Source organism: Protobothrops mucrosquamatus, unplaced genomic scaffold (genome assembly GCF_001527695.2).
Source record: "Protobothrops mucrosquamatus isolate PMUCROS unplaced genomic scaffold, P.Mucros_1.0 scaffold411, whole genome shotgun sequence".
NCBI lineage: Eukaryota > Metazoa > Chordata > Lepidosauria > Squamata > Viperidae > Protobothrops > Protobothrops mucrosquamatus.
The window spans coordinates 635,951-662,917 of record NW_015386740.1 but is presented as its reverse complement, the minus strand read 5'-3'; the positions used below and the strand labels follow the sequence as shown (position 1 = coordinate 662,917).

Genomic DNA, 26,967 nt, shown 5'->3' with positions numbered 1-26,967 from the left:
AATGTTTTATTGGCTTTAAAAAAATATAAACAATTGTCCTTCACTTATGCGCCACCTGTACTCACTGTAGATTTTAACTGTAAGTGATGTGTGGACATATTAATTTCCTCCTATCCTTAGCTGCTAAGTAACTAGTCCTAGCTACCTGGGCCAAAAATAAACATATCATGAGATCTATGTTTGATTAGATATTATTGCCTCATCTAGACCAATTTTCTTTCCCATAATAACTAGTCCGATGCTAATAGGATGGACACAATTCAGACGGGAGCAAAGAAAGCTTTAAGATGTCTTATACTATGCTGGCAGCACCTTGGCAAAGGGAAAGTGCATGTAGAGAGAGATTTGCAGTGACAGAGCTAGTTTTTGTTTTCACAACCCCTGCAAGGCATGGGAAGGAATACAGTTAGATCAGATCAAAGACGGATTTGAATATACCAGTATTTTGGAAGTCCTTTCTGCAGCCTTGAGGAGGAAGAGGATGATTCATCCCTGTAAGTCCCTTTATCATTGTTGTGACAGGTAATTTCCTGTGACTTTTTTTTTTGAGCCTTCTACTTGGCAGACAAGAATAATGAGGATGTATAAATGAGCGGTCCTCAGCTTGTTTTGCTTTGGATACTCATCAGATTCAGAACATTAAAGAGAAGTAATGAAAGGCCTTTTAAAAATGCTCTTAATAGTCCTGGCTAGGCATGGAGATATTGTTACCTCTCATTTCATTATTAAATGTGTTTTAAAGACTATAATAGAACATGAGCAATATATTAGGACACAATTACGTGGAAAAAGCTCTGGAACCCTTTGTTTGGTCACTTGCAGAGTTTTAAATGTCATTTTGCATAGTAGCACCATCTCAGATCATCCATCTGTTTAGCTAATTTAATACTGAATCTCTGTATTCAACAAATACTGGGGGAAGAATATGTTTGTTATGACATCTGCTCACAATTTATAGACTTTAGTCTTGAGAGAGTGCCTGATGGTGCTTTTATAAGTATAGAAACCTGCAGATATCTTGTAAAGAATTTATATTATAAACACTTATGTCATTTTCATATACCATTGGGATTTGTAATTGCCATACATGCTTTCTCTTTAATACAGAGAAATGTTAGAACTTTCCATATTTGAAATGAACAATACAATAGCAGAACTAGTGAAAAGACTTAGCAGAACTGATGATGAAGGTAAGAGATTATATTTGACCTTAGCTGAAATAATAGTTTTCAGGCTTTCTGTGAATTAAAAATAAAATACTTTATATATGTTTATATACAATGTCAAGTCTTACATTTCTTCATGCTCTAGAGCAAAGAGCACAGTGACTCACCTGGTTAGGACGCTGGGTTGACAATCAGTAAGCCCACGTTGGAGACCCGAGTCCTTCTGTGTGATGGGACGAGCTCCTGTTGTTTGCTCCAGCTCCTGCCTACCTAGCAGTGAGTAATTGTGAGTAGATAGATAGGCATCACTCCATTGGGCACATTAACGGGACATGAAAGGAGCCCCCAACTGGGCGTCTCCTAGTCACTGGCTAATTTTTAATCCAGAAGGGCCCCAGTTCTTCCAATACAAATGCATGCATGCTCTAGAGCACAGAAATATGATTTGTTCTTATCTGATAGGGTTTCTGTAAGTAATCACACAGTTTCAATCGCATTATTAGCTCACACTTCTGAAGTTGATGTATTAATGAAAGGAATGTTCTTGTCCATTTTTCTGTCTCCTTCACATGATAACATAAAAACTAAAAACTAGTCTCTTTGCCTATTGGTCAAAAGACTCTGACTTTGATATCCTGGATCTGGTTAACAAATCAGAAAACTGAATTCATCTTTCCTAATCAATTTGAATAATAAAAACAGTGATCAATTTTCACTGATTTATTTATTGAACTATATATTTGCTCTTTACCTCCAGCTTTCATTCAGGTTCTCAGAATTCTACCCCCACAACAACCTTTGTTTGGGCAGAGTGACTGGTCTTCCAGTGAGTTTGAGTCTCCCTGTCTGGTCGCTCACTTGCAATATGGTAGTTAGCTTCCTCCCCATCTGTCCTACACCCGAATTCATTTGTAGCCTGACATTGCAATGAACAAGGACATACTGTACATTCAACTTTGCAGATATTAAAATTGTTAGCTGAGCAGGCACAAAAATAGGCAGGGAAATGATTGAACCTTGGGAAACAGGTGTCAGTCAACAGGAGTGCTGATTTACCACTAGCTTATCAGCTACTTAGGAGCCGAGGACTTGGCAGCACAAGGAAACAACAGCCAATGACTTAGTAACCGGCTATCAATACCTCAGTCAACAACTAAAAAACCACACACAACCAGGCACCACATAAATACTAGGCATAGAATAGCCCAAAGCATGTATTCTGGTGAGAGAGAAGTTCCCTGAGGATGGGCTCCAGCACGGGTCTGAAAATTCGGAACACTAAACCTCTAGTCCCGGTGACCGATCCAGATTGGATCCTGCAACATTATCCTGAGACATATATATTTGCCTTCATTCGCCATATTTATTTGTATCAATGCCTTTGTACCCCATAAAAATCCCATTGGCATGGTAGGAAGCAGACTGAATTGGTCATGTGAGTCTTCTGGTGATGTGACTTTTGTGACTATCCATGCTAATTGCCACTATTTTTGAAGAGGCAGTTCTCCCATGGCAACCATTTTATGAGGGTAGCAAATCACATGATCTCTACATTCAAAAATACTCCTAGTCCCCCAAAGCTTCCTATTTCTGCATTTAGAATTATGATCTGGGTACCATAAATCAGCTTCCTCTAAGTCACTACCTATAGGTGTGTTGGTGATGAGCAGGGGAATTACTTTGATGGGTGTCTAAAATTCTGTTTCATTATCCTACTAGCAGTAAATATCTTTCCAAAAATCTAAATAGTTTTCGTTTCCTGAGTTTTCAGTCTTGCAAGGTTTAACATCAGTCTTGAAACCACTTTACTGTTTCACCTTAAAGGCATTGGATTCTGAATTCTGGACTTAGCTTCTGATCTTGTTGGCAGAGTGGAATAGTTGTTTCAGCATATACAGTAGCTAAATAATTACAGAATGCTATGATGCAGTATTTGGGCCAAGATTTATCTCAGCTATGAAAGCTTATGGATTACTGCACTTTCAATTAAATTCCATTCTGGAAACCTGCTGAAGAATTTGGGGGAAGTTGTGTCCAATTCCTAACTTTCACACAAGTGTGAATTGTTTGTGGCCGTGAGGTTAGCAAGTTCCCTAGTGATTAGACCAGTGGTTCTCAACCTGTGGGTCGGGACCCCATTTGGGGTCGATTGACCATTTCATGGGGGTCGCCAAGCAAGGCTGTCCGCCATTTTTTTTGTCCGCCATTTTTCCCCCTTTTCCAGCGAGTGCCTTACCTCCCTTGGGCTGGGCCAGCTGGTGGTCGGCCTGCTCCGTCTCTGCCGCTTGCCAGCTACGCGTCGGCCGGCACAGGGGGCGGAACCACGCATGCGCGGCGCTCCCGGGCAGGGAAAGTCCTCGACTTATGACCGGTTGGGTAGTCCTCGACTTACGATCGGTTTAGTCCTCGACTTACGACCGGTTTAGTCCTCGACGTACGACCGGTTTGGTCCTCGACTTACGACCGGTTGGGGTCGCGGCATTAAAAAGGTTGAGAACCACTGGATTAGACAAAGGTGGCATTCTTTCTCAGGCTTTTAAAAGGAACAGCAGACACATGGGCAGTTCTACTCACTGAAAGAAACAATATCATGCTAGACCGCTGACAAGATTTTATGCAGAAAGTGAAAGCTGCCTTTGGTTGGGAAAGCAACTGTGATTGGGAAAGTCATAAATTGGGACAAGAAGGATGCTGAAGTATATAACATATTTTCAGTTGAATGTCAGCAATGTCCATTGGAATTTTGCCATCATCAACCAGTTTCAGGAAAATTAATTTAAGAGATGAATTAGTGAAATAAGGCATGCCAGAGACTTTGGAAGAGCTGTTTCAACATTTTGTGGTAAGAGATGGTCATCTGACAGAGTTGAGGTACAATTAATTGAAGAATATGAAAAGTGTCATTGCACCTGTGGAATGTTGGGTCATCTCATAAGTAAGGTTCTAAATTGCTTTAATATCTTGATTTTGGGAAACTGTTCCCCCATCCACCAACAATTACAGAGTCTTCCAATGTCTAACACTAAGCAATACATTTTATTATCTCCATTTGCATCCTCTCACCTCCGAAATGCAACTCTTATTTCATTTGAGCTTGTGGGGGGCAAATATTAATTTCATTGATAAGGCTATTATAGGACAATTTGTCTTTCTATACAAGTAGAGATAATTGATGGTATATCCCTCCAGTCTAAGAATAAATCACCACAAAAATTACTGCAACTGTATTTGATTGCTTTCTTGCATGACCCAAGAGCTTTGGAGAACGATTGGCTACAAACACCTAGTCACAGTTTTCACTGGGACTGTTTTCTCCCTCTCAGCATTTAAACAGTACCTTTTGCAAACCTTGGGCTACTATCTTTACAGCAACTTAACCTGCCACTTGCTTGAAAAGGAGCTGTGAGTTCAGGAAAACCCCTCAATTGTGCACCAATCCCAAAGAAGGCACAGTATCAAAGCTGACATCAGACAGAGCATAGAAAAACTCAAAGAAGTAGTGCAAGATTGGAAGACGTGGAGAAACCAGGCCCATAGAATTGCCAAGAGTCAGACAGGATATCATCATCATCATCATCATCATCATCATCATCATCATTATCATAAACATGCAAAGAAGGCATTATAGTCCCATTCAGAACCTAGGATGGAACTTCTCCAAACTGGTGGGAGGAGAGGGGAGGTCCAAAGAGCACGACTACTAAGTCTTGTCAGAATTGGGCCTAAGCCAGCTCTTACTTCTCCAACCACCAGGACAAGATTTTGACAACATTACCTGAGATTGGGATACATACCTATGTATCATCAGCATACTGATGAGACCAGATCTTAAATCAATGGATGATCTCACCCAATGGCATCATGCAGATGTTAATCAGAAGAAGTGAGGGCATTGAGTTTGAGCTGCTCCACACAAGAAGGGCCTCTGATCAATCTTTCCCTGTTCTATCAATATCAACTGGATCTGACCATAGAGAAAGGAAGAGAAAACTGGAACAACCTTACCTCTCACTCATAATCCCATAGGCAGCCCAGAAGAATACTATGCTAAATAGTATTGAAAGCTACCCAGAGATCAAGTAGAACTAGGATAGTTGCACTACTCCATCCTATGTTTTCAGAAGTCTTTAACAAACATGACTTAGTGCTATGACTCAATTTGAAACCACATGGAAAAGGATTTAAATAATCTATATCTTCTAGGGTCCTCTGATGCTGCAGCCTGGTCATTTTCTCAACAATATTTCTCAGAAAGTGAAGATTGGAGACTGGATTACAATTATCCAAAATAATCAGGTTCAGTGAAAACATCTTGAGGAGGAACATACCACCACCTCATTCAAGGCAGAAAATGCCATCTCCAAGAAGCAGATAGTACTACATGGATGCAACTGAGTGTTACTGATTTCACCAGCCAGGAAGTTCATAGATATAATACAGAATTGTTTGGGTTCTTCAATCTGAGAATCCTTTCTCCTTTTTTGGAGTCAGAATCTCAAACTCGTACAGATCACGAGACAAGATAACACTTCTCCTTCCTCAACACAACTTGCTAGTCATCTTCAAATTAATCCAAACGATTTTGTCTGCCAGACATTGGGCCAAGACTATCTTTGCTAAGATGGCTTGTTTGTTCTAGTGCTTCCTTTTTCTGCTGCACCACGGGATACATTTTCTCTGGAATTTATTACGGTTCTCCCAGAAGTGTTATGGTTTTACAACCATTCTAGTGATAGTGTATCTGTTTACCAAGTTGACTCATTTTATTCCATGTAAGAGGCTACCATCTGCTCTGGAAACTGCACAGCTGTTTCTAACCCACATTTTCCACTACAGTACAGGGACTCAGTTAACCATGTGATCTCAAATTGCAGCTCCTGATTTATATCCCTCTTCCACTTATTGGACATTCCTATTCATCCAACATTGTCTCATCATGAAGGGAATCAACAGGGCAGATGGAGAAGAGTAATGTGATACTATGCTGCTATATATTCTATGAACATGACAATTAGTTTGATCTCTATTCCACTATTTGCAGAATTTGAGTTTATCAACCTTCTATGTCCCTCCACTGGCATATCTTGCTCCCAAACAGTTATTCGATATAACTCACAGCATTTGCCCTTCATAGTTCTTTGTCCTTCTGCAGTTCTCCAAACATCAGATTTTCCCCAAGAGAGACAGGCAGCATAACTCCTCTTAAGGAAAAAACTGGTTTTGATCATGGCTGCATATAAGTGGATATATTGACACCTTTCTTAAATCATGCACAAGGAAAGAGCAAAGCAAAATATTTTCTTGGCCTTTAAAATAATTTAAATCCCTGTAGCTGTATGTTCCATTTATGGGTTTCATCCCACCAAGTTTCCATAATGGCAACAATATCATATCTGCTCTCATTCATCTAGTTTATTGCTCATACTCTGAGCAATACATTACCAGGGTAAAACTGAGATTTTCAGCAAAACATGTTCTACCAGTAAGGTATAGCTATATTTGAGAGTTCTTCTCTTCTAGGTATCAGGAGAGTCAATTTATCCATTTACCAGTAAGAGAGGGAGTCTGTTCCTTCTTCAGGTCTTCCATTCTCTCCCGTTGTGATACAGATTTAGTTAGCATTAATTTTTAAGTTACAGACAAGAATTTTAGCAAACATTTTTAGATGTTTTAGTGTGTTCAGATTTTAACATATAAATAGATGCTTATCAAGCTTCTCTTAGATGCAAAGAATTCATAGTTATAACACTGAAAGTATTTTGACTTACTGAAATAATAAGCATTAATATAACAGTTTATTTTTAAGACAGTGAATGGAAAACCAGATATGAAACCCAAGTAGAACTGAACAAACAGCTAGAAAGGCAGATTGGATTTCTCCAAGGAAAGGTGGAGCATCTTGGTGGCAACCCAACAGGTATAGGTGCTGTTGTTGCTTTTGTCATGATAATTTTGACAAAGATTTTCACTATTTGCATATTGTTTATCAAGGGCTTCTTTATTTTTCTTCTTTCTAGACAAACTGGCTTCTGTTCGTTCCTTCGAGCAGATGCATATGGTAAGTAAATTTACAAGTAAACATAATTAAATATTTCTTAGACCATATCATTGTTTGATGATGGTGGTGATTATTTGATTGTGGCAGTGTTCTGACACATCTTAATTTTTGATTTGCACTACTATTTATTCTTTCAATCAGTCGCTTTATATTTTTCCAGCTTGTTACTATTTAGTTAATTTATATCTTGTCCGCTGTGCCTGTGCTGGAACATCATAACATTAAAAACCAACAAAAGAAAATAACAAAAAAAAAACCTAAATAGATAATGGTGTCTAAGGACAATCTAACCCAGGGGTTTCAAACTGCCGGCCCACGGGCCGGATGCATCATCCGGAAGCCGTGCCCACCCCATTGCCGGCAATGGCAAAACCATCCGATACGTTGTGCGACATCATATGACGTCGCGAGTTTGACATGTCTGATCTAACCAAATACATACAACACTCATATTAAAAATCATATTGGCAGGCTCATCCAAACTCCAGGCCTGAGAAACATCTAGGTTTTCAAGGATTTAGAAAATTCCAGAAGGGGCCAAGTGAATGAAGTAATTATAATGATACCACAATAAGCCTCCATCAGGGACCCGAAGGACCCATATTTTCTATGTGTTTTTAAAGATGTTTCATTGCTCTTTATGTTATAGTCATTACTGTAGTCATTATGCTCAATAGACAAACAAAATGATATATAGTAAAGACAGTAACAATGCTCACAGAGGAATGGTTTAGAATATAAATTTGTGTGTACTTTAAAAATGAAGGCGCATAAATTGGTTTTTTATGGTTGTTAAGGAGCATTATAGAGAAGTGCATGAACCAGAAAATATCTTTTGTTTCATGCACAAAAGAAATATGTAGCAAATTGTAAATCTTATCAAACTATTTGAGGAGGGTCAAAGTTTGGTCAAACTGAAAGATGGAATATTTTGTTTGTTCTGGGTTTTGATTAATGATTAATGATGATAAAGTTGGAAGGGACCTTGGAGGTCATCTAGTCCAGCCCCCTGCTCAGCCAGGAAACTCTATACCATTTCGGACATATGGCTGTCCAGTTTTTTCTTAAAAACTTCCAGTGTTGGCGCATTCACCGCTTCTGGAGGCAGGTTGTTCCACTGGTTAATTGTTCTCACTGTCAGGAAGTTTCTCCTTAGTTCTAGGTTGCTTCTCTCTTTGGTTAGCTTCCACCCGTTGCTTCTTGTCCTGCCTTCAGGCGCTTTGGAAAATAGCTTGACTCCCTCTTCTTTGTGGCAGCCCCTGAGATATTGGAACACTGCTATCATGTATCCCCTCGTCCTTCTCTTTGTTAAACTAGACATACCCAATTCCAGCAACCGTTTCTTATATGTTTTAGCCTTCAGTCCCCTAATCATCTTTGTTGCTCTTCTCTGTACTCTTTCTACAGTCTCAACATCTTTTTTACATCGTGGTGACCAAAACTGGATGCAGTATTCCAAGTGTGGCCTTACCAAGGCATTGTAAAGTGGTATTAATACTTCACCTGATCTTGATTCTATCCCTCTGTTAATGCAGCCTAGCACTGTGTTGGCTTTTTTGGCAGCTGCAGCACACTGCTGGCTCATATTTAAATGATTGTCCACTAGGACTCCAAGATCCCTCTCACAGTTATTACTATTGAGCAAGGTACCCCCTATACTATACCTGTACATTTGGTTTTTCTTGCCTAAATGTAGAACCTTACTTTTTTCACCATTGAATTTTATTTTGTTAGATAGCGCCCAGTGTTCAAGTCTGTCCAGATCCTCCTGTATCCTAAGCCTGTCTTCTGGAGTGTTGGCTATTCCTGCCAGCTTAGTCTCGTCTGCAAATTTGATGAGTTCCCCATCTATCCCCTCGTCCAGATCGTTGATGAAGATGTTGAAGAGCACTGGGCCCAGAACAGGGCCCTGGGGCACCCCACTACACACTTCCCTCCATGTAGATGCGGTTCCATTGAGGACCACACGCTGAGTACGGCCGGTCAGCCAGCTACAGATCCATCTGGTGGTGATGCTGTCTAACCCGCATTTTTCTATCTTCTTGAGTAGTAGGTTGTGGTCTACTTTGTCAAATGCCTTACTGAAGTCCAAGTAAATTATATCCACAGCATTCCTCTGGTCCACTAATTTTGTCACTTGGTCAAAGAATGCAATAAGATTTGTCTGGCATGATCTGTTTTTGACAAACCCGTGTTGGCTTTTAGTAATGACTTTGTTTGTCTGTAGGTGTTCGCTGATTCGTTGTTTGATTATCTTTTCCAGAATCTTCCCAGGTATTGAGGTCAGGCTGATAGGTCTGTAATTTCCTGGGTCCTTTTCCCCCCCTTTTTTGAAGATGGGAACTACATCAGCTCTTTTCCAGTCCTCTGGTAGTTCCACAGTGCTCCAGGATCTCTGAAAAATATAGTTCAGTGGTTCTGAGATCACATCTGCCAGTTCCTTGAGAACCTTGGGATGTAATCCATCTGGTCCTGGTGATTTGAACTCGTCTAGGCTGGACAGGTGCTCACTTACCATTTTCTTGCCTATCTTAACTTGTATTTCTATTTTATTTTTTATGGCACTATTTTTGATAGGTTGGTCTGTTCTTTCCCTTTGTGTAAAACAGATGCGAAAAACGAGTTAAATAGTTCTGCTTTCTCCCTGTTGCTTGTCACCTTCTTGCCACTTTCACCCACTAGTGGACCAATCGTTTCCTTCACTTTTTTCTTGTTTTTTACATGTTGAAAGAAGCTTTTTTTGTTATTTTTGACTTTGGTTGCAAGCCTTAGTTCATTTTGAGCTTTAGCTTTCCTCACTTCGTCTTTGCAGGCTCGGGCTATTTGCTGATATTCTGACTTAGTTATATTCTGAGAGGAACTCAGAGATGTTTTATGGATGAGTAGGGGCTATGCACCAGCCTTCCAAACAATAATTCTGGTGGCTTACCTACTTGCTGCCACAATTGAATTTAAGCATGGTCTACTACTTGACTGATCCATCTACCCTTTCCCCATCTCTCAAGTCCCTTCCTTCTTTGTAGCTACTGCCAGTCCACTCACCTCTCCACTGATCTTCCCAAAACATATCTTCTGCTTACCTCTGTTTAATCATTATGACATAGCATCATCTATGGCAGTGGTTCTCAACCTTTTTAATGCCGTGACCCCAACCGGTCATAAGTCGAGGACTAAACCGGTCGTAAGTCGAGGACTAAACCGGTCGTAAGTCGAGGACTACCCAACCGGTCGTAAGTCGAGGACTTTCCCTGCCCGGGAGCGCCGTGCATGCGTGGTTCCGCCCCCTGCGCCGGCTGAGGCGTAGCTGGCAAGCGGCAGACCGACCACCAGCTGGCCCAGCCCAAGGGAGGTAAGGCACCCGCCGGAAAAGGGGAAAAAATGGCGGACAAAAAAATGGCAGACAGCCTTGCTTGGCGACCCCCGTGAAATGGTCAATCGACCCCAAATGGGGTCCCGACCCACAGGTTGAGAACCACTGATCTATGGCCTTGTGCTTTTCATGCTGTCTCTCATCCCAGATTACTTCTACGCAATATGTCTGTATTTGAGGGAGGTGTAGATCTAAACCAAACTTGTGTTTCAATCTGGCCATGTGCCACTGACTACTGTTTGTTCCATGTATGAAAAGTTTTATGCATAAGTAGAAATTTCAGTCAAAAACTTTCCCATATCTCACTGTTTAATTGAAGAATCTGAAAGCCTTTTCTAGATAGATTGAGGCTTCTGGGGCTTTTTAAGGTTTCAGAATACCATTTGTCTAATCCCTCGGAACTGCAATAAATATTCCTGAGTTGTGTTTGTCTTGTTTCAGGATAGATGGGCACAAACATTTTAAGAGAGAAAAAACTCTAATTTTTCTCTTACAACTTTCAGAATACTGAAAATTCTCTAGGCTTATTTCTTGTCTGAATAATTTTATAACTGAAGGAAATTATTTAATTGCTAGTGACTATTGTTCATATTTATAGTAGAACTATGGTATCAGAATAAACTTTCTACAAAAATTGGTTTCCCCCACATTTTGGTTTTCTTATAATGTCCAAATATGTTGGATATCTTCCCAGCAAGATGGGCTGGAAAAATAATGAACAGATAGAACATGCATCAAGAACCCAAGACTTCTGATTTGCAGAAAAATTGAGAAGCCATTGCAAAAGAAATCAAGCAATTGTTGTAACTCAGATATGAGTTCTATTTATACTGCAAACAATATTGAAATTCTTACGTTTTTTTCCCTATCCTTTGTAAAAAGCTACAAATGACTCTTTTATGGGAGAGAGACAGTTTCTATCTGTTTATTATTTTGGAAATGGACAGATTAAGTATCAAGTTTGTTTTCACAGTGTGACAACTTGCTCTCATAAAAACTATTTTAGGTTTTTCCACATTTATTTTACCTGCAAAAGTCAATATTCTTTGTTTAAATAAAAATGAATGCATTTAAGGCACCATTTGGGTTAAGCATACTTGAGTCAACATATAATTCTTTAATAGTAATGAAAATTCTTGGATGATAAATAAGATAAATAAGGAAGCAGATAAATTAAAAAAGCAGCATCTTTTTGAGTATTTTTTTCTGTTTCTTAGACTGTTGATTCTTAAGTAAACTTATTTCTAAGAACATCCTTTCAGCTTGTTTTCTTTTAAAAGTGGAGTAAGAATCTAGAAGTATGGTTCAAGTCAATGGAAAAGAACTAATAGGCGTAACAGATGTGGAGAATTTGATTTGCCTGTTCAGGTTGGACGGTGGCATTGCTCTGTGCTAGTATCAAGGGCGATTCAAGGCCATTCTTGTTGTGAGCTAGATCTAATGGGAAAGTTATTTCATGCTCCATATGTTTTATTTTATATTGGACTAATTATCAAGCAGTCATATTGCGATCTCTTGAAGCATGCTTTATTGCATTATAAATGCTATAATTAAGAAAGATTGCGGGAAATGTGTAAAATATTCTTCAGGAATTAAATTTTAGCAGAGGAAACTAATCTTTTACAATATATTTTTAATAGTAAAACAACTTAATAGAGAAAGACTGGCATACAAAGTAATGGATTGTTTTTATGGACACTATTTCAATAGCACCATCTTCAAAATATTCTTATCAAAAATTGCTGGAGAAATTGGGCGTATGATATAAATATTACAGTAGTTTATTGTTTCTGTAAGGCTACATCTCATAAATCCTTTGTATGGGATCTGGATTTCAAGAAGGAGAATGACTAAGATAATACTAATACCACCAAATATAAGGTTGTGTTTTCTTTGTACATAAATACACAAATCAATTTATTTCACTATGAATTTGCTGTTTAAATTACAGGTAAATGTGTAAGAATTTCCTTAGATAGACTTGGTTAGCCCAGTCCTTGCCGATACTATTGATTTAAGCTTAAGTCCATATCCTGTTCATTCAATATTTTTAGACTGATTACAAACTGACAATTAGATTTCAGTGTTAAACTGTGGGTAATCGCCATGTATCTGACACAGATGTTTTTTACTTATACCCAAGTCAGTAGGGTTCAAAACCCAAGAGAGCCAAAACAATCACACAGGTCCTTAGGCAACACATATGCACTGAGAGGCCAATACTGCTCACTACTTCATTTCCCCCCCCTCTCCTATTGCACCTTCTACTGTTCCTCCAGCTACTGCATCTAATGCAGGGGTGTCAAACTGGCGGCTTGCAGGCTGGATGTGTCATGCGCAGGCCACCCCCGCCTTAGCTCCACCAAGGCAAAAAAGTCACTATATGTCACGATACGTCACGTAACGTGATTGAGTTTGACACCTGTGATCTAATGAGTCCTACTACTAGAGAACAGTATTTCTTTGTATCTGCTTTAGGGACCCACATACCTCCTTCCATCTCTTACAAACATCCCCCCCCCAGCTGCCTCTTTGTTCAGCTTTTATAGCCAACACTCGCTGTGCTGGCTAGGGTGAGGACTTAAAAGGGACAGGACAACAGCAGCACAGGTGATGGCCATTTTGTATACAGTACAATATTCTTTAAATTATATAGGGGGGGTCTTGAAATAGGGTGTATATGGTATATGTAAGCTGATAGTCTTGATTGGATACCACTTTTGGCTAGATTAAGTCTGCATGCTGGCATTCCCTACACAGTACTGAGGCTATGTATTTTTCATTGAGTCATTAGGAAAAATATATTATTTCCTTATTTTTCATCTTAAATATGAAATAGCAAACTTTAATTTACCTTTCCTGAATATCTTATTTGTCTCATTAGCCAGTGAAGCTTTTTTTAATGATTATTCATTCTGCACTCCATTTCTGAGAACATATAATAAATAGGATTTCTAAATTCACTTTCTCTTGTGTCATATTTGTGCTGGGGAAAATTATTTGGATCCTTGCTGAGTAGATGTAAGTCTCAATATGCCAAACAAGACTTTGCTTCAAGTATACGTGACAAGAAATCCAAGACTAAAGTAGTAAACAGTGTTCTATTTGTGTGTTGAATATAATTATTTTGTTATAGAAGCAGTTAAGTTGCAACTAAATGGTTTGGCATCTGGCATTTTTTCCAGTTTTTCCCCACTCTTCATCTAAGACTGTAAACCATAGGCAAACATATGCAGCATTTCCCCTCCATGATTTTGTTTCTGGATGTTTAACATTTTGCTTGGTACTGAATTTTTGAATGCTGTTTATAAAACTTCACTGATGCAATAAAGGTACTGCTTAATATACAATTCTACTTTTATTGTAAAAGTTATGTTATCCACCAGGGGGCACATTGTATTTACAATATATATATACCAGGCTTTAGGGGAATCTTTTATCTTTTGACAGGTTGAATATACAGTGCTGTGATCAAGTTGGGCAATATTAAACATTCCACTGCCCTACAAGTCTTGGGGAAAGTAATGGGATTTGAAATACTTTTCTATTAGCTGTACTGTGCCTATTCTATTTTTGAGTTTCATATTTAGAGAAACTCTTTTTACACGCATACGTACATAGCCAGCGTGCTTTTTCCTTTTGGAATAAGGAACAAGGAACATTATGCAAATTATAAAAGAGGAATATTAAATAGTAAGTCATAGGAATGTAGGTAGGAATTAAAAAAGGAAATATAGCTAAATCTATTTTATGCCACTACTCATTATATTGCTCCATTTCTTTCTATCTTTGCTAATCCTATTTGTTTGCATCATGACCATATACCACTTAATACATTACCTCTTTTTCTTTAAACTTCCCCTCTCTTTTTCAGAATCTTGTCCATTCTAACTAACCATGATTTTCTTGGTCTTCCCGGTTTACCTTACTCATGTATTCTTCCTATATTTGTTTTGTAGTTCAATCCTCATTTTATTCTTTCTGTATGAAAGAATATTTATTTTGTACTGAGCATTTAATTTGACATTTAAGCCACATTGATTCAAAATCCATGCATCCTTGACTACATTGCTCCTTGTTTTACTGAACATACTTCTTAAGCACCAGTTTCTCGTTGCATCCATCCAACTTCTATGGTTTTTCCTCATAAACCTGGCTCTCATTTCCAAAACGAAGTGGACAGAAGCATGCTTATCTATATATTCATTTTCATTTCTTTCAAAATTCCTTAATTTCTCACATACATTATGATTATTTTTCTATCAGTGTTTGCATATCTTAGCATTTATCCATCCATTTCTCCATCTTTAATAAATGTTCTGCCAAGGAATAAAACTTCATCTATTTATATTGATTTTTCACCATTTATATATACCTTGCAATTGTTAATTTCATTTTCCCTGTCAAACACAACCACGTTGCTCTTTGTTCCATCTATTTTCAGATCCACAATCCTCATTGCACAATACTGTGTCTTCACTTGAAAAGTAAACATACATTTATGTTTCCAGCCAACCACTTTTAATGTCCCTACAAGCACTCCTTATTTATCCATTAAACCAGGTTTCTCAAATTGTGAGGTGTATAGTTAGTCCTCTAGTTATGGAGGCTGCTCCTCACAGTCATAACTTGTGACATTTGTATTTTATTACCTTTTTTGTCACGGCTGTTAAGCAAGTGCTGCAGTCATAAAGAAACTGCTGTGATTGTTAAGTGCACACTATGGTTGTAAAATGAACCATTGGTTCACTATGGGTCAGGTTTTGCTGAAAACCAGGAAGTAAACGCTGTTTTTTGGCAAAAAAAAACATGTTATAAAATGTGTCTGTGGAACGCTGCAAATGACTATAAATGTGCCCAAAGTGTGGTTAAGAACTCCTGCTGTATGGGTTTAAAAAGTAGAAGTGTGAGAGACTGGGCAAAAGCTTGGAAAGGAATGGAAGAGAGAAAAGACAATTCAGCCCAAGTAGGAGAAATCTGGGAAGAAGCATTTCAATTTATTCAGAGAGTTTTCTTAATTAACTCATTGCGGATGAGAAATTTCTATTAGAGTTTCCAAGATTTCTTTATCTCAAATAAGCATTAAAGATAACATACTGAAATCACTGTAGTTCTTGTTTCTTTACCCAGTGTATGATGCTTGATAACAAACTTCATTTAATAGAGTTTAATAGAGATTTGCTGAACATTTGTTAAGCAGCCTACACTGCAGAAATTGTGAAATTAGGAATTTAATTTGTGTTAGTGAATAAGATACTCGGACAACATGATTTGTTGAATGATTACTATTGAATTCTGTTAAAAAATAATAAAACTTAAAAAAAAAAGAAACTTTTAGAAACTGAGCCCCTGCATTCAGGAACTAACTAACTGCAGAAACTTCAATAACTTGATAACTGATAAATGAGATGCTTTTTTTTGAAAATGGGAAAGAATATATACTGCTCAAAAAAATAAAGGGAACACATATTATAAGAAATCCTATAGGATGTGTTCCCTTTATTTTTTTGAGCAGTATATAAGATTTATTTAGAAATCAAATCAGTCTTTCTCTGATTTGAATTGATGTTGCCAGAAGAACAGAATCAAGATCACGTGAAGCGTTAATACCACTTTACAATGCCTTGGTAAGGCCATACTTGGAATACTGCATCCAGTTTTGGTCACCATGATGTAAAAAAGATGTTGAGACTCTAGAAAGAATACAGAGAAGAGCAACAAAGATGATTAGAGGTCTGGAGGCTAAAACATATAAGAAACAGTTGCTGGAATTGGATATGTCTAGTTTAATGAAGAGAAGGACGAGGGGGGACATGATAGCAGTGTTCCAATATCTCAGGGGCTGCCACAAAGAAGAAGGAATCAAGCTATTCTCCAAAACACCTGAAGGCAGGACAAGAAGCAACGGATGGAAACTAATCAAGGAGAGAATCAACCTATAACTAAGGAGAAATTTCCTGACAGTTAATCAGTAGAACAACCTGCCTCCAGAAGTGAATGCTCCAACACTGGAAGTTTTTAAGAAGAGACTAGACAACCATTTGTCTGAAATGGTATAGGGTTTCCTGCCTGAATGGGGTTGGACTATAAGGCCTTGAAGGTCCCTTCCAACTATTATTATTATTATTATTATTATTATTATTATTATTATTATTATTATTATTATTATTATTATTATTATTATTATTATTATTATCATCATCATCATCATCATCATCATCATCATCATCATCATCATCATTATCATCTTGTATTCTCTTAAAATGGGGGTATGCTTTATTTTGTATATTTTCTGGGTAAACTGCCCAAAATTTGAATTGTGGCAGCATTGAAATATGTTTAATAAATAGAAAAAATAAACAGATAATCTGCCTGCAGAATACAGAAATCAAGCTCTGTGTGTCTGTGTCCAGCCAGCCAACCCAGAAGTAAGATTGCCCTATGGTTACAAATAAATAAAATAATCAAATTTAGAAACCGCCCATTTTACTCTTAAGTCTTAAATCTTAAGTCTTACCCTCCTTCTAAGACTTTTCCTAGCCTTGAAATTGAATTTCCCAGAGTTTATACAGCAAAAGAACAATGCTGGTTCTATTGCCACCTTTAAGCCTTAACATCATATCTGATTTGTTGGTATTTGGGGAAAGAAATCACTGTAAATTAAGACATAATATTATTCTATAATATTCTATTATATTTAACATTCCACTTCACTATATTTTTTTCCAGATAGACACAATGCTGTGTCTCCAGATTTTGAGTCCCAGTGCAATACTCATGGACAATATGTGCTTAGCATCATCTGCCAGAATCCTTGTCCTACCTTATTTATTTATTAGATTCTTTTAATTATTAAAAAGGAAGCCAGTATATGCAAAGGGAAGCACCAGCTTGAAATGTAATCTTTATTTACAAGAATGTCTCTGGGCTCCACATAAACTCATTCTTTGTAATTAAGCGTATACTGTGTTCTGCACTTTATTTAGAATAATACCTTGTAGGAAAAAAAGCTTTCATTTTTTTCTATCAACTTTCATTTCATTCAATGAAAAGGAATTTGCTTTCAAAATTCTTTCAGAGAAGATAATTTTGATAAAATGTGGGTGGAAGGTGATAGTTGGACATTGATTTGGTAATTTGTGAGAGAGAATGTCTCTCACAATGCCTACATCTTCCTGGATTCCTGGGCTTCCTGTAAATCTTACAGGCTTTTCAGATGATGAAATGCAGGCAGGAAGGGAGTGGGGGGCACCAGTGTAGTGGAAAGATTAATAAATGAGAACAACAGTAATAGCATTTGCTGCCTCTCAATTCTATGAGCTCAGAAATACTATCAAGACAATTCTGAAAACAAGCACCCTGAGAATAAGACCCCCCCCCAAAAAAAATCAGGTCTCTTTTATTGGCCAAGAAAGCTTTTGAAAAATCATAAAGCAGATTTCAACAGTGCCGAAAATGTGCTGACATATCCAGAAATAAAACTATTTGTTAAGATGATTGAGAGTACTTAGAAAGGATGGTTGAGAGCAATCTCACCAGTTTGCTTTCTGGTGTTTTGTGACCATCTAGGGCTATTTGTGAGCTTAAAAATCTGAGAGTGCTTCCTGATAAAGGGAAAATCCCAACAATTAAAGAATTACAATGGGCGGGTCCAGGAAGAGACCCCTCTTTGCAGTTGCCCCTGCTGATGCCCTGCCCTTTGGAACATTGTCTCTCCCCCCCCCCCAGAGGTGAAAGTGGACCACAAGTGGAAAGGTTTGAAAACATGGCACTGTTGTCTTGCTTGGGACTCACATATGAGCATGCAACCACAGGGCTTGTTAGCATCCTGAAGGCTCTCCCGTGTTAATGATGAATTTTGAACATCTTTGCCTCTTTTTAAAATGTATATACAGTTTTTATGTTTTAGCAGTTTACTTGTACATCACTCAGAGTCCCTCTGAAGGAGATGAATGGTTTCTAAACTTGATAGATAAAAATAAAAACTGAGGATCCCTGTTGTAATTGAATTTTCATTTCAATTTTTAGCTTTCTCTCCATATTGCTCAAAAAGAGTGGGTTCTCTTATGCCAGTTTTTCAAACCTTGCTTTATACCTGGACTAGATTGCATCAGTTTTAGCTGGGTACCCGATGGTGCATCTTTGCTAACAATGGCTCTCTTCACTGGTATCTATGGTGTTTTTTAAAATCTGGTTTTATTCAGAAAATAAGTGTTGCAATTGTTAGACCTCTAAATATTAAACAGTCCTTTAGCAGTCATTTTCCAGATCTATCAACTAATAAAAAATGTTGGTTAATTAACCATTTTGGGCATTGTTTCAGAGTATTTGTGAGCTAGAGCACTATAATTTGTCAACCTGTAAAATGCTGAAGTATATTAGTTTAGCTTCTAGCCCATTAACTTTCTTTTGACTTTATTTAACAGCTGTAAGTAAAGTGGTCAGAAATTCATGAGATATCATGCATCTTTCAAAATCTCTGTGCTTCTGACTGTCAGACCTGCCCCAGCTGGGTCACTCCTCAGGAAAGAAAGACCTTCGATTCCATTTGATTTGAAGTGATAGGCTCTTTTAATAAAGGGTGCTGGTTGCAGTAAAGTTAGGCTAGAATTAAATTTCACACACGAAAACATTACAAAGGTTTCCCCTCATTCCAGCCCTCTTGCAGCCAATGAAGAGCTGCATAGGTGTTTCGAGAAATGCTGAGATGTTTGGGTTAGTCCATATTCCACTCTCATGGTGTGTGTCCTTGAGCGCTGGCACAAACTGATTCTGTGCTTCCCTGGTCTTTGTCAGTTGTCATTCCCCCTCCCATTTCCCCATCACATCCCCATACACTTTTATTGCCCATTTGTTCTCTCCACACTCCCTCTTCTCTAGTCCTTGATGGCAGGATGCCAGTGAGGCGCCAAGCCGAAGATGGCAGACCAGACACTGACCATTTTTAATTCTTTTAAGAAATACTTTTTAAATTTTGGAGGTCAGACTCTCTCTCAAATGGCATTAGTGTTGCTAGCCTATTTTAAAACAGTATCTTCCTTCCTCTTCTCTCCCCTCCCCTTTCTCTCCCTTCCCTTCTCTTCTTTTTTGTCCCCAACTTTGTATCCGAATTTGCAAATAGTGTACATCTCACTATTGAACTGCTGCATTGCTGGATCAGCTTCCCCCAATTTGATGCCTTCCATTTATATTGGACTTCAGCTTCCATAATACTCCAAGCAAGCATGGCAATGCTGGAAGGCCTGAGATGCAATGGCTGACTGTAATAAAAATAATGTTCACTGCAGAATTTGATATGCTTTGCTCTTTATAGTAACTCTCCTACCTTAAGCACAATTTGCTATATAGTTGTTGATAAATATTTTGGGCAACAGCATTCTGCTCTATGCATTTCAATACTTTCATTCTGGCTGAAGTGTCAAATATTTGTTCGGATTGCAATGATGTTCAGCTTCTCAGAGCTTAGACATGTCACGGTTGACAAGGGCACTGCCCTGATTGATACCTGTCTCACCTCTGATGGGAACCAGAAGGAAAATATTAGCCGATATCAAAGGACCAGGAAGTTTCTTTGTAATACTGTAAAATGGGAATATTCTGTTTTATTCAAAGGAGATTCATTTATAATTGGTTGAAATTTCAGTTTATTGTGAGTAAATAGCTTTGCATATTTCCATGATATATATTACTTTCTTATTCTAGGGTTTAAAATTAACATCTTGCTGTAAATTGTAGGAAAACTCTCAAAAACTGTGGCTCTGGTGTTAGTTTCCTAATGTCTAAATCATTTGGAGATTTATTGCAATATGTCAGCATCTTTTAAAATAATATATCATTTTTGTCTACATCACTATAAATTCTGTTTTGTGATTTTTAACCATTTGTTATCTTTTGGAAGCTTTAGATATAAAGAATTTTTTTTCACATAAAATATACTGTAAAATAAACCCATAAGTAATTTATATCCTATGTTCATTTCATACGTAACATTGAAATTGTGAAGGGTTGTGCAATAAAGTTTTTGCTGAAGTCCTATTACATCAAGAGATTTAGAATGCCTGTCTACTTTGAAATAAATCCTTCTGCATTCAGTAGAGCTTATTCTCATATGTTTACTTGAAAATAGGTGTTGTGAACTCAGTGGTATTATTTCTGAGTAGATATACATTTCTTTATTTCCATGGTGATTATTGTGTCTATAGTGAGTATAGTCAGAAGGGCAATAATTCCTTCTGTTTAACTATATGCAAAACTGATAATAATCAGGCTTGTATACTGCTTTTCCACAGGTTTGGGGTTTGTGTGAGTGTGTAAATCTCCACACTGCATTTCATCAGGAGAGATCATGATCAAATTTGTTTCAGATTATGAATTGCTGTCAAATCATAATTTAACAGAGTTTCATGAAACAGGGACTATTAGGAAACATCTTTTCCTTATCCTGTGTGGAAAAAGGAAGAGCACAGAAGTTTGTGTCTTATTCAGACTCTGCAATATTTCATGGTTTACCTTGGACCTGAAAAGAACCATCCGTGAGGTTTTGAAAAATCAAAAAGGCAAGGAAAAGTTTTTGCATGGATATGTTGTTGAATAAGGAAGAAAAATATACAGTTTGGTAGTTGTATTGAGATGAAGCATTTTCTTCAACATGGGATTATGGATTTATTTATGGAAATATATATTCATGTTTCTCGACAGCCTGTCTCCCTCATAGTTTGAACAGTTGGGAGAGGACCAAAAAATATCACACTGAAGTAAAACCGGACACTAGAAAAAAGTAAAAGTAGTGAATCACTGCAGTTGTTAAGTCAGTAACGGAGTGGTCAGTGGGGAGCCAGATTCACTTAACAACTGTGATACTGACTTAGCAACTCCAGTTATTCATTTAACAGCCGTGGCAAGAAAGGTCGTAAGGTGGAGCAAAATTCACTTAACAAATGTCTCATTTAGCAACAGAAATTTTGGGCTCAGTTGTCATAAGTTGAAGACTACTCGTACAGCTTATAATTGGGTTTAAAGCATGTAATCACAAATTCTAAATTGCTAATGGCCCTTTTCATTGGGTAACAGAATAGCAATAAAACTAATAACAATGTATTTTGTTTTATTTACATATTTAATGTCAGAATTCTTTAAATCAGTTTCTTACAAAACTGGAAGAGGAGAAGAAAAGTCTCCAGAATCAGCTGAAGGAGTATGAACTTAGACTTGATCAAGAAGCAAAGGTCTGTATTCTCTACTATAGTTCTTCTAAAATACATCCATCTTAAGGTGCTTCATGGTCGCCTGTTATATTGATGAAAAGTATAATACACACACACATGCATGCATCCATCCTGGACTATGCTTAATGTCTAATTTTCTGTTTTGTTCACTTATTTGTTCTTTTGGAACTTAGGCTTATCATAAAGCCAATGATGAACGCCGTGCATACTTAGCAATGATTTCACAAGTAAGTCTAAAAATCTCTAGAATGATTTAAAAAAATGTTTTGTCCTAAACCAATCATTACTCTTTTCTTTTTGGACTTTCCTCATCTATTTTAAGCTGATTCACCTCCTGGCCAGAAAATTCTGCAAAGCTGACTCAGCTAGAATGCTGAAGGGAAATGTTAATCAGTCTTGCCATTTTCTTTCTGCCCTTATAAACTTAAAGATTGGATATATGATGCTACTGATCCTTAACTCTTAACTAAACTGTGTATTGCATTAAAGTATATTACTTGTACACTCATAAATTTAATTGCTCATTATTCTTCTGCCCCTGGTTCTTTTTTCCCCAAGTCTATTAAAATTAGCGGAAGCATTGCATCTATACAAGAGCACCATGTTGTGGAACATAAACTATTTAATGAATTTATAAATGTAATTTTGTTGAGGGATTGCTTCAGATTACAAGTAAGAATAAATTCACCTATCTTACCTATCACCAGCCATGGGAAAGGTTAATCAAATTTGTTTATTTGTTGGTTTACTAGACTTATATACCATTCCAGTCACAACTGACTCTTAGTAGCATTAACAATATAATGTAGTATTTTGAGCAATAGGTTTTAATTGTGGAAAGCTGGAGATTTGAAAAATATTCAGGCTTGCGTGTACTTTCTTTCTTGTATTGTTTGCAATGCTTATGCTTTAAATGTACACATAAATGAAAATAAAAAAAATATCTTGGGACTTTCTAAAAATTAGCAAATATATTATCGTATTTATTCTTATGAATCATAACCTATTTCAATAGATGCACAAGTCTAGTTTTCAAAAATATCTATGCACACAACTGCTATAGAAGGAGGGAAGGAAAATTGGAGAGGCAAAATTATTTCAGTGACCGTAAATAAAGCAGTAGGTAGTTATAACTATCACATTCATATGTTATGCAATTTTATTATTTTATTTATTATGCTTTTATAGGATATTTTTTCCAGAGAATTCTTTAGTAGTGGTGATCAGACCCTCTATTAACAATACCAGAGACAGCTGAGGCTACTTAAAAAGGATTGGATATGCAATTTCTTCATAGACTTTTGCAAATTATAATATACTTATGATTGGTGTACTAAAATTAGTAATTGATTGCAATAACATATTTGATTGGATATGGCACAATATGATGTATTCAGTGAGGGCAGAAAGATGAGATAATGTAGCAATAATACAAAAATACTTACTAATTGAGTTTGACTAAGGCCATGTTCTTTCAACAAAATTGCTATTGATCAATTCTTTTATTTCCCAGGGATCTTGTTTATCAGTACTGTTTTTGTCTGTTAAAGTCCTAATCTATGTTCCTAGTGTTGAACTGAGCTGACAGTAATTTTCTCTGGAAAAATGGAGACAGGGAACAAGGCGACTTTCTTGTCTTCACTAACACCATACTTTATATTCCATTTATGTCCTATTTCAAACATAACTAATTTTGAGCAGTTTATAGACCTTTAATAGGATGAAAGCTGTTTCATCAGCATAAATACTTGTATGTAAGAGATTTACCCATCAGAGGAATACAACCCCCCTTACTCTAAAGATTTACTGAAAAAGCCAAAAGAAGTGGAACCTATCTGATGTCAGGAACAATGCTATTCTAGATGGGTGGCTCAGTGAATAAGAGGACCTGAGCCCAAGATCCCTACAAGTGGCACTTCCTAAACATCAGGATTTGGAGTTAGCTCTTTCTTTCAACTCTTGATAGATGAGCAATGATTTGGGGGAATAGATGACCCATAGATAACCAGGTTCTGAACTGGAGAAGATTCATAACATGCTAACTCTAATTATTATAACACCATGATGTCATTTGTTATTGCTTAATACAAGCCTACTAACTTAATTGTGGAAAGAAACTTACTTTATTCATGGTATGTCAAATTTTTCAAAGGCAGATAAGTTCAGGAAACAACGCTGGATTTAAAAAAAAACCTTTAGAAAAGATTTTGTATTAGTAGTTGGATACTCTAAAAGAAAACCTGTTAAAACTATTATACAACTCAATTTCTCATGCTTCCCCCTTTCACTTGTTTGAGGTTCTTATTTGCAACGATCCTGATTCTTCCATATTTACAAACCACCTACACATTACTCTCAGCGTGGATTGTAGATATTGATTATAGAGTATATTTAATTATATTAACTAGGAGCAGTAAATAATCCTTTCAACCAATATTCCCATGTTTCTGGTTCTTATTGGAAATATCCATTCTCTACTAATACAACTGAAGTGAAATTAATATCCCCGTGTCTGAAGTCCAACATGCAATTTTGTTTTGTACCAGATTCCTTCAATATCAAACTGATGTGTGGGTGTACTTTAATCACATTTTCAAACCCTTTCTATAGCTAGAATTCTTCAGTTTGCCAACCTGAGTAGTGTAGAGATAGATTTAAAGTTTTCTGTTTTATGAGAAAATGAATAAACAGTAGTATCTAAGTTTTTCTTGTAATTGGAATGTTTTCTTATTGTTCAAAATTATAGATCTATAGCCTAATAATATTTTTCATCATGAATCAGTAAGCCTCTGAGTAATATTGTTCATGCACACATGTTTGTGTGTGTGTATGTATATGTGTGTGTGTATTATTGTGTAATAGATAAGATATACTTTGTTTTCTATTGTCTCAAAGAAATTGTTCCTTAAATAGTGTTAAAAGAAAATAAAGATACTGTATTTTACCTCTATTACACAACTGTTATTCTTTTCATCATGTACTAGTCTAGGAAGAAGGCTACAATTAGCATGAATCCATGTATTTAAACCAGCTGGCAAATGGTTCATTCTGTATAATTATCTCTTGTCTTATAGAATGAGGTGCATTTGCTGAAAAACATTTCCATTTGTAAAACTTGCTCTTAGTACATTTGGATTTTGTAATAAATGTATATACATCGCAGAATGAAAAGAAAGAAAAAGGGAGAAATAAATTATTGTATCTTCTCTTTTTAAATTCTGCATTCAGTAAACACTTAACTATCATTGAAAGCATTTAGTTTAATCTGTGAACATTCCAATGCCTGAGCATTGGAAACTGGATTAATAGCTGATTGCTATTGAGATCTAAATAGGTTCCTTTTCATTCTTTTTCTTTTTATGTTTCTGTGTTCTGTTGTAAAAGGAAGTAGTTTTGCTCTCTATCTTCAACAGAAGGTGCTGTTAGTTTACATAGGTGTTTCTACTGCTTAACTTGCCTAGATGGTCTATAGCAGTTATTCCTTCTTTATTCTTAAACAAATCTTTCAATAATATCCTTTCAACTGATCCCAGAATGTGCAATGATATTTTTTTTATTTATATATGAAGTGCAATGTTGTTATTCCTTTTATTGGTTCTATTCATTTTAAATAAATTGTAACTTTGTGCCAATCATTGGTGTCATCTCAAAGTTTCAGTAACGCCTATGACATCAAATTTGTTTTCCTAAATTAGGATTGCTAGTCCTCTGTATTTCCTAAACTCTGTTCATTGGTATGAGGTTTTGAGTGCCAATCTGTTATAATGTCCTCTAAACTGAACTGATCCTCATCTAGTGCTTATCTCTTTGTGTTCTTTTTTGGCCCTGGTCCTTGGCTGTATTTCAATTTGGCACTTTACTCCTGACATTGTAGTGAGCCCCTGCAAAATACTCCCTTTATTTTAATAAAAGGTATCTCAATTCTTCCCAGTAGTATTTCATGAAAGTAGCATAGGCCATTGAGTAGAATCCAAACCTATATTGGCAACTTCAGTTGTTTTTGCTTCTTGCTCTATGGCCTTCATTATCTTCTACATCCAAGTTCATGATTGGGGCGTATTTGAGCTAGTCCTTTGTAATATCCTGCAAACATTATAAAATGTACCACATATTTTAATGCAATTTTTGGATCATAGTTCAAATACTAATGAAATATACCTACTATGTTGGTAGAGGCAGCCTTTAAAAACCAAGCACTCTGGCCAGATATTATAGATTTCTTTCTCCTTGACTGTGAACATACTTTTTAACCCTTGTAATTCCAAACCATTAGAGATGCAAATTATATGGGGGTGCTATTGGGGAAAGCTCACAAAGAGTAGGGCTTAACATATATTGACTTTTGCAGATATCAGGATCTCTAAAACCATTAGAGAAGCAGAAAATAGATGCAGTTGAAATGACGAGGGAGAACCAAGTTCTGAGGTAAATAGTTTTTATTACTGGTTTAGTGGTTCTATTACTCATGCTAAGAGGTTGGACTAGTAGCAGGGTGACACATCTCCAAGTTAGCCCAGTCTATTTTGTAAATTATCTAACACTATTCACATAGCACATTAAGTCAGAAAGTGAATTGTTTTGTTTTGGTTATAGTTACCTATGGTTAACTATGGATGAAAAGAGATCAGATTCATCAGACTTCCTGTCCGAAGGTCATTGGAATGAGTTGTTATTTCTTAACCCAGTTGTCACAGGATATTGTTGTGGATTATAAAATTAGGGGAAAAATCATACATACATCCTTGTTAAAAATACAAAATAAACTTGAAGTAAATAAATAAATAAGCTCAATTATGTTTAATTCAGCAAACCATAATTTGAAAAACACAGATTAATACAGTGTGTACACTTTTTTTTTTAATTTTTAAAAAAAATTTATTGACAAAACAATTAAAACAAAAAGGGACATGACATGACGTTCCAGTATACATAATCCTAGTAATTCGTTTCTTATCATATTTAAAGTTCTAAATATACATCTCTCTACATATTAACACATAATTTTATATACCACAAATTTAAACTTTAACTCAAAACCCGACCAGTTCTTCTTGACTCATACCAACAGTAAAATTTGTCCCAGATTCCAAAATAATCTGTTTCCGTCTTGTCCTTTAATTCCATAGTTAGCCTGTCCATGTCCGCACA

At 36.7% G+C, this 26,967-nt stretch overlaps 1 protein-coding gene across 2 annotated transcripts in view; it reads left to right on the top strand.

Annotated features, from left to right (window-relative positions):
• The window catches only part of LOC107287651 (coiled-coil domain-containing protein 169), a 31,946-nt gene that overhangs the window by 1,407 nt on the left and 3,572 nt on the right, over positions 1–26,967 (top strand). Inside the window, exons 2-7 of one of the 2 annotated variants that reach the window (XM_015816175.1) lie at positions 1,108–1,190; positions 6,973–7,083; positions 7,184–7,224; positions 21,721–21,819; positions 21,993–22,046; positions 26,168–26,244. In XM_015816175.1, the coding sequence (XP_015671661.1) occupies positions 1,108–1,190; positions 6,973–7,083; positions 7,184–7,224; positions 21,721–21,819; positions 21,993–22,046; positions 26,168–26,244 (465 nt within the window). The remainder of the gene's footprint in view (positions 1–1,107; positions 1,191–6,972; positions 7,084–7,183; positions 7,225–21,720; positions 21,820–21,992; positions 22,047–26,167; positions 26,245–26,967) is intronic. The other variant, XM_015816177.1, reaches the window with a different exon arrangement.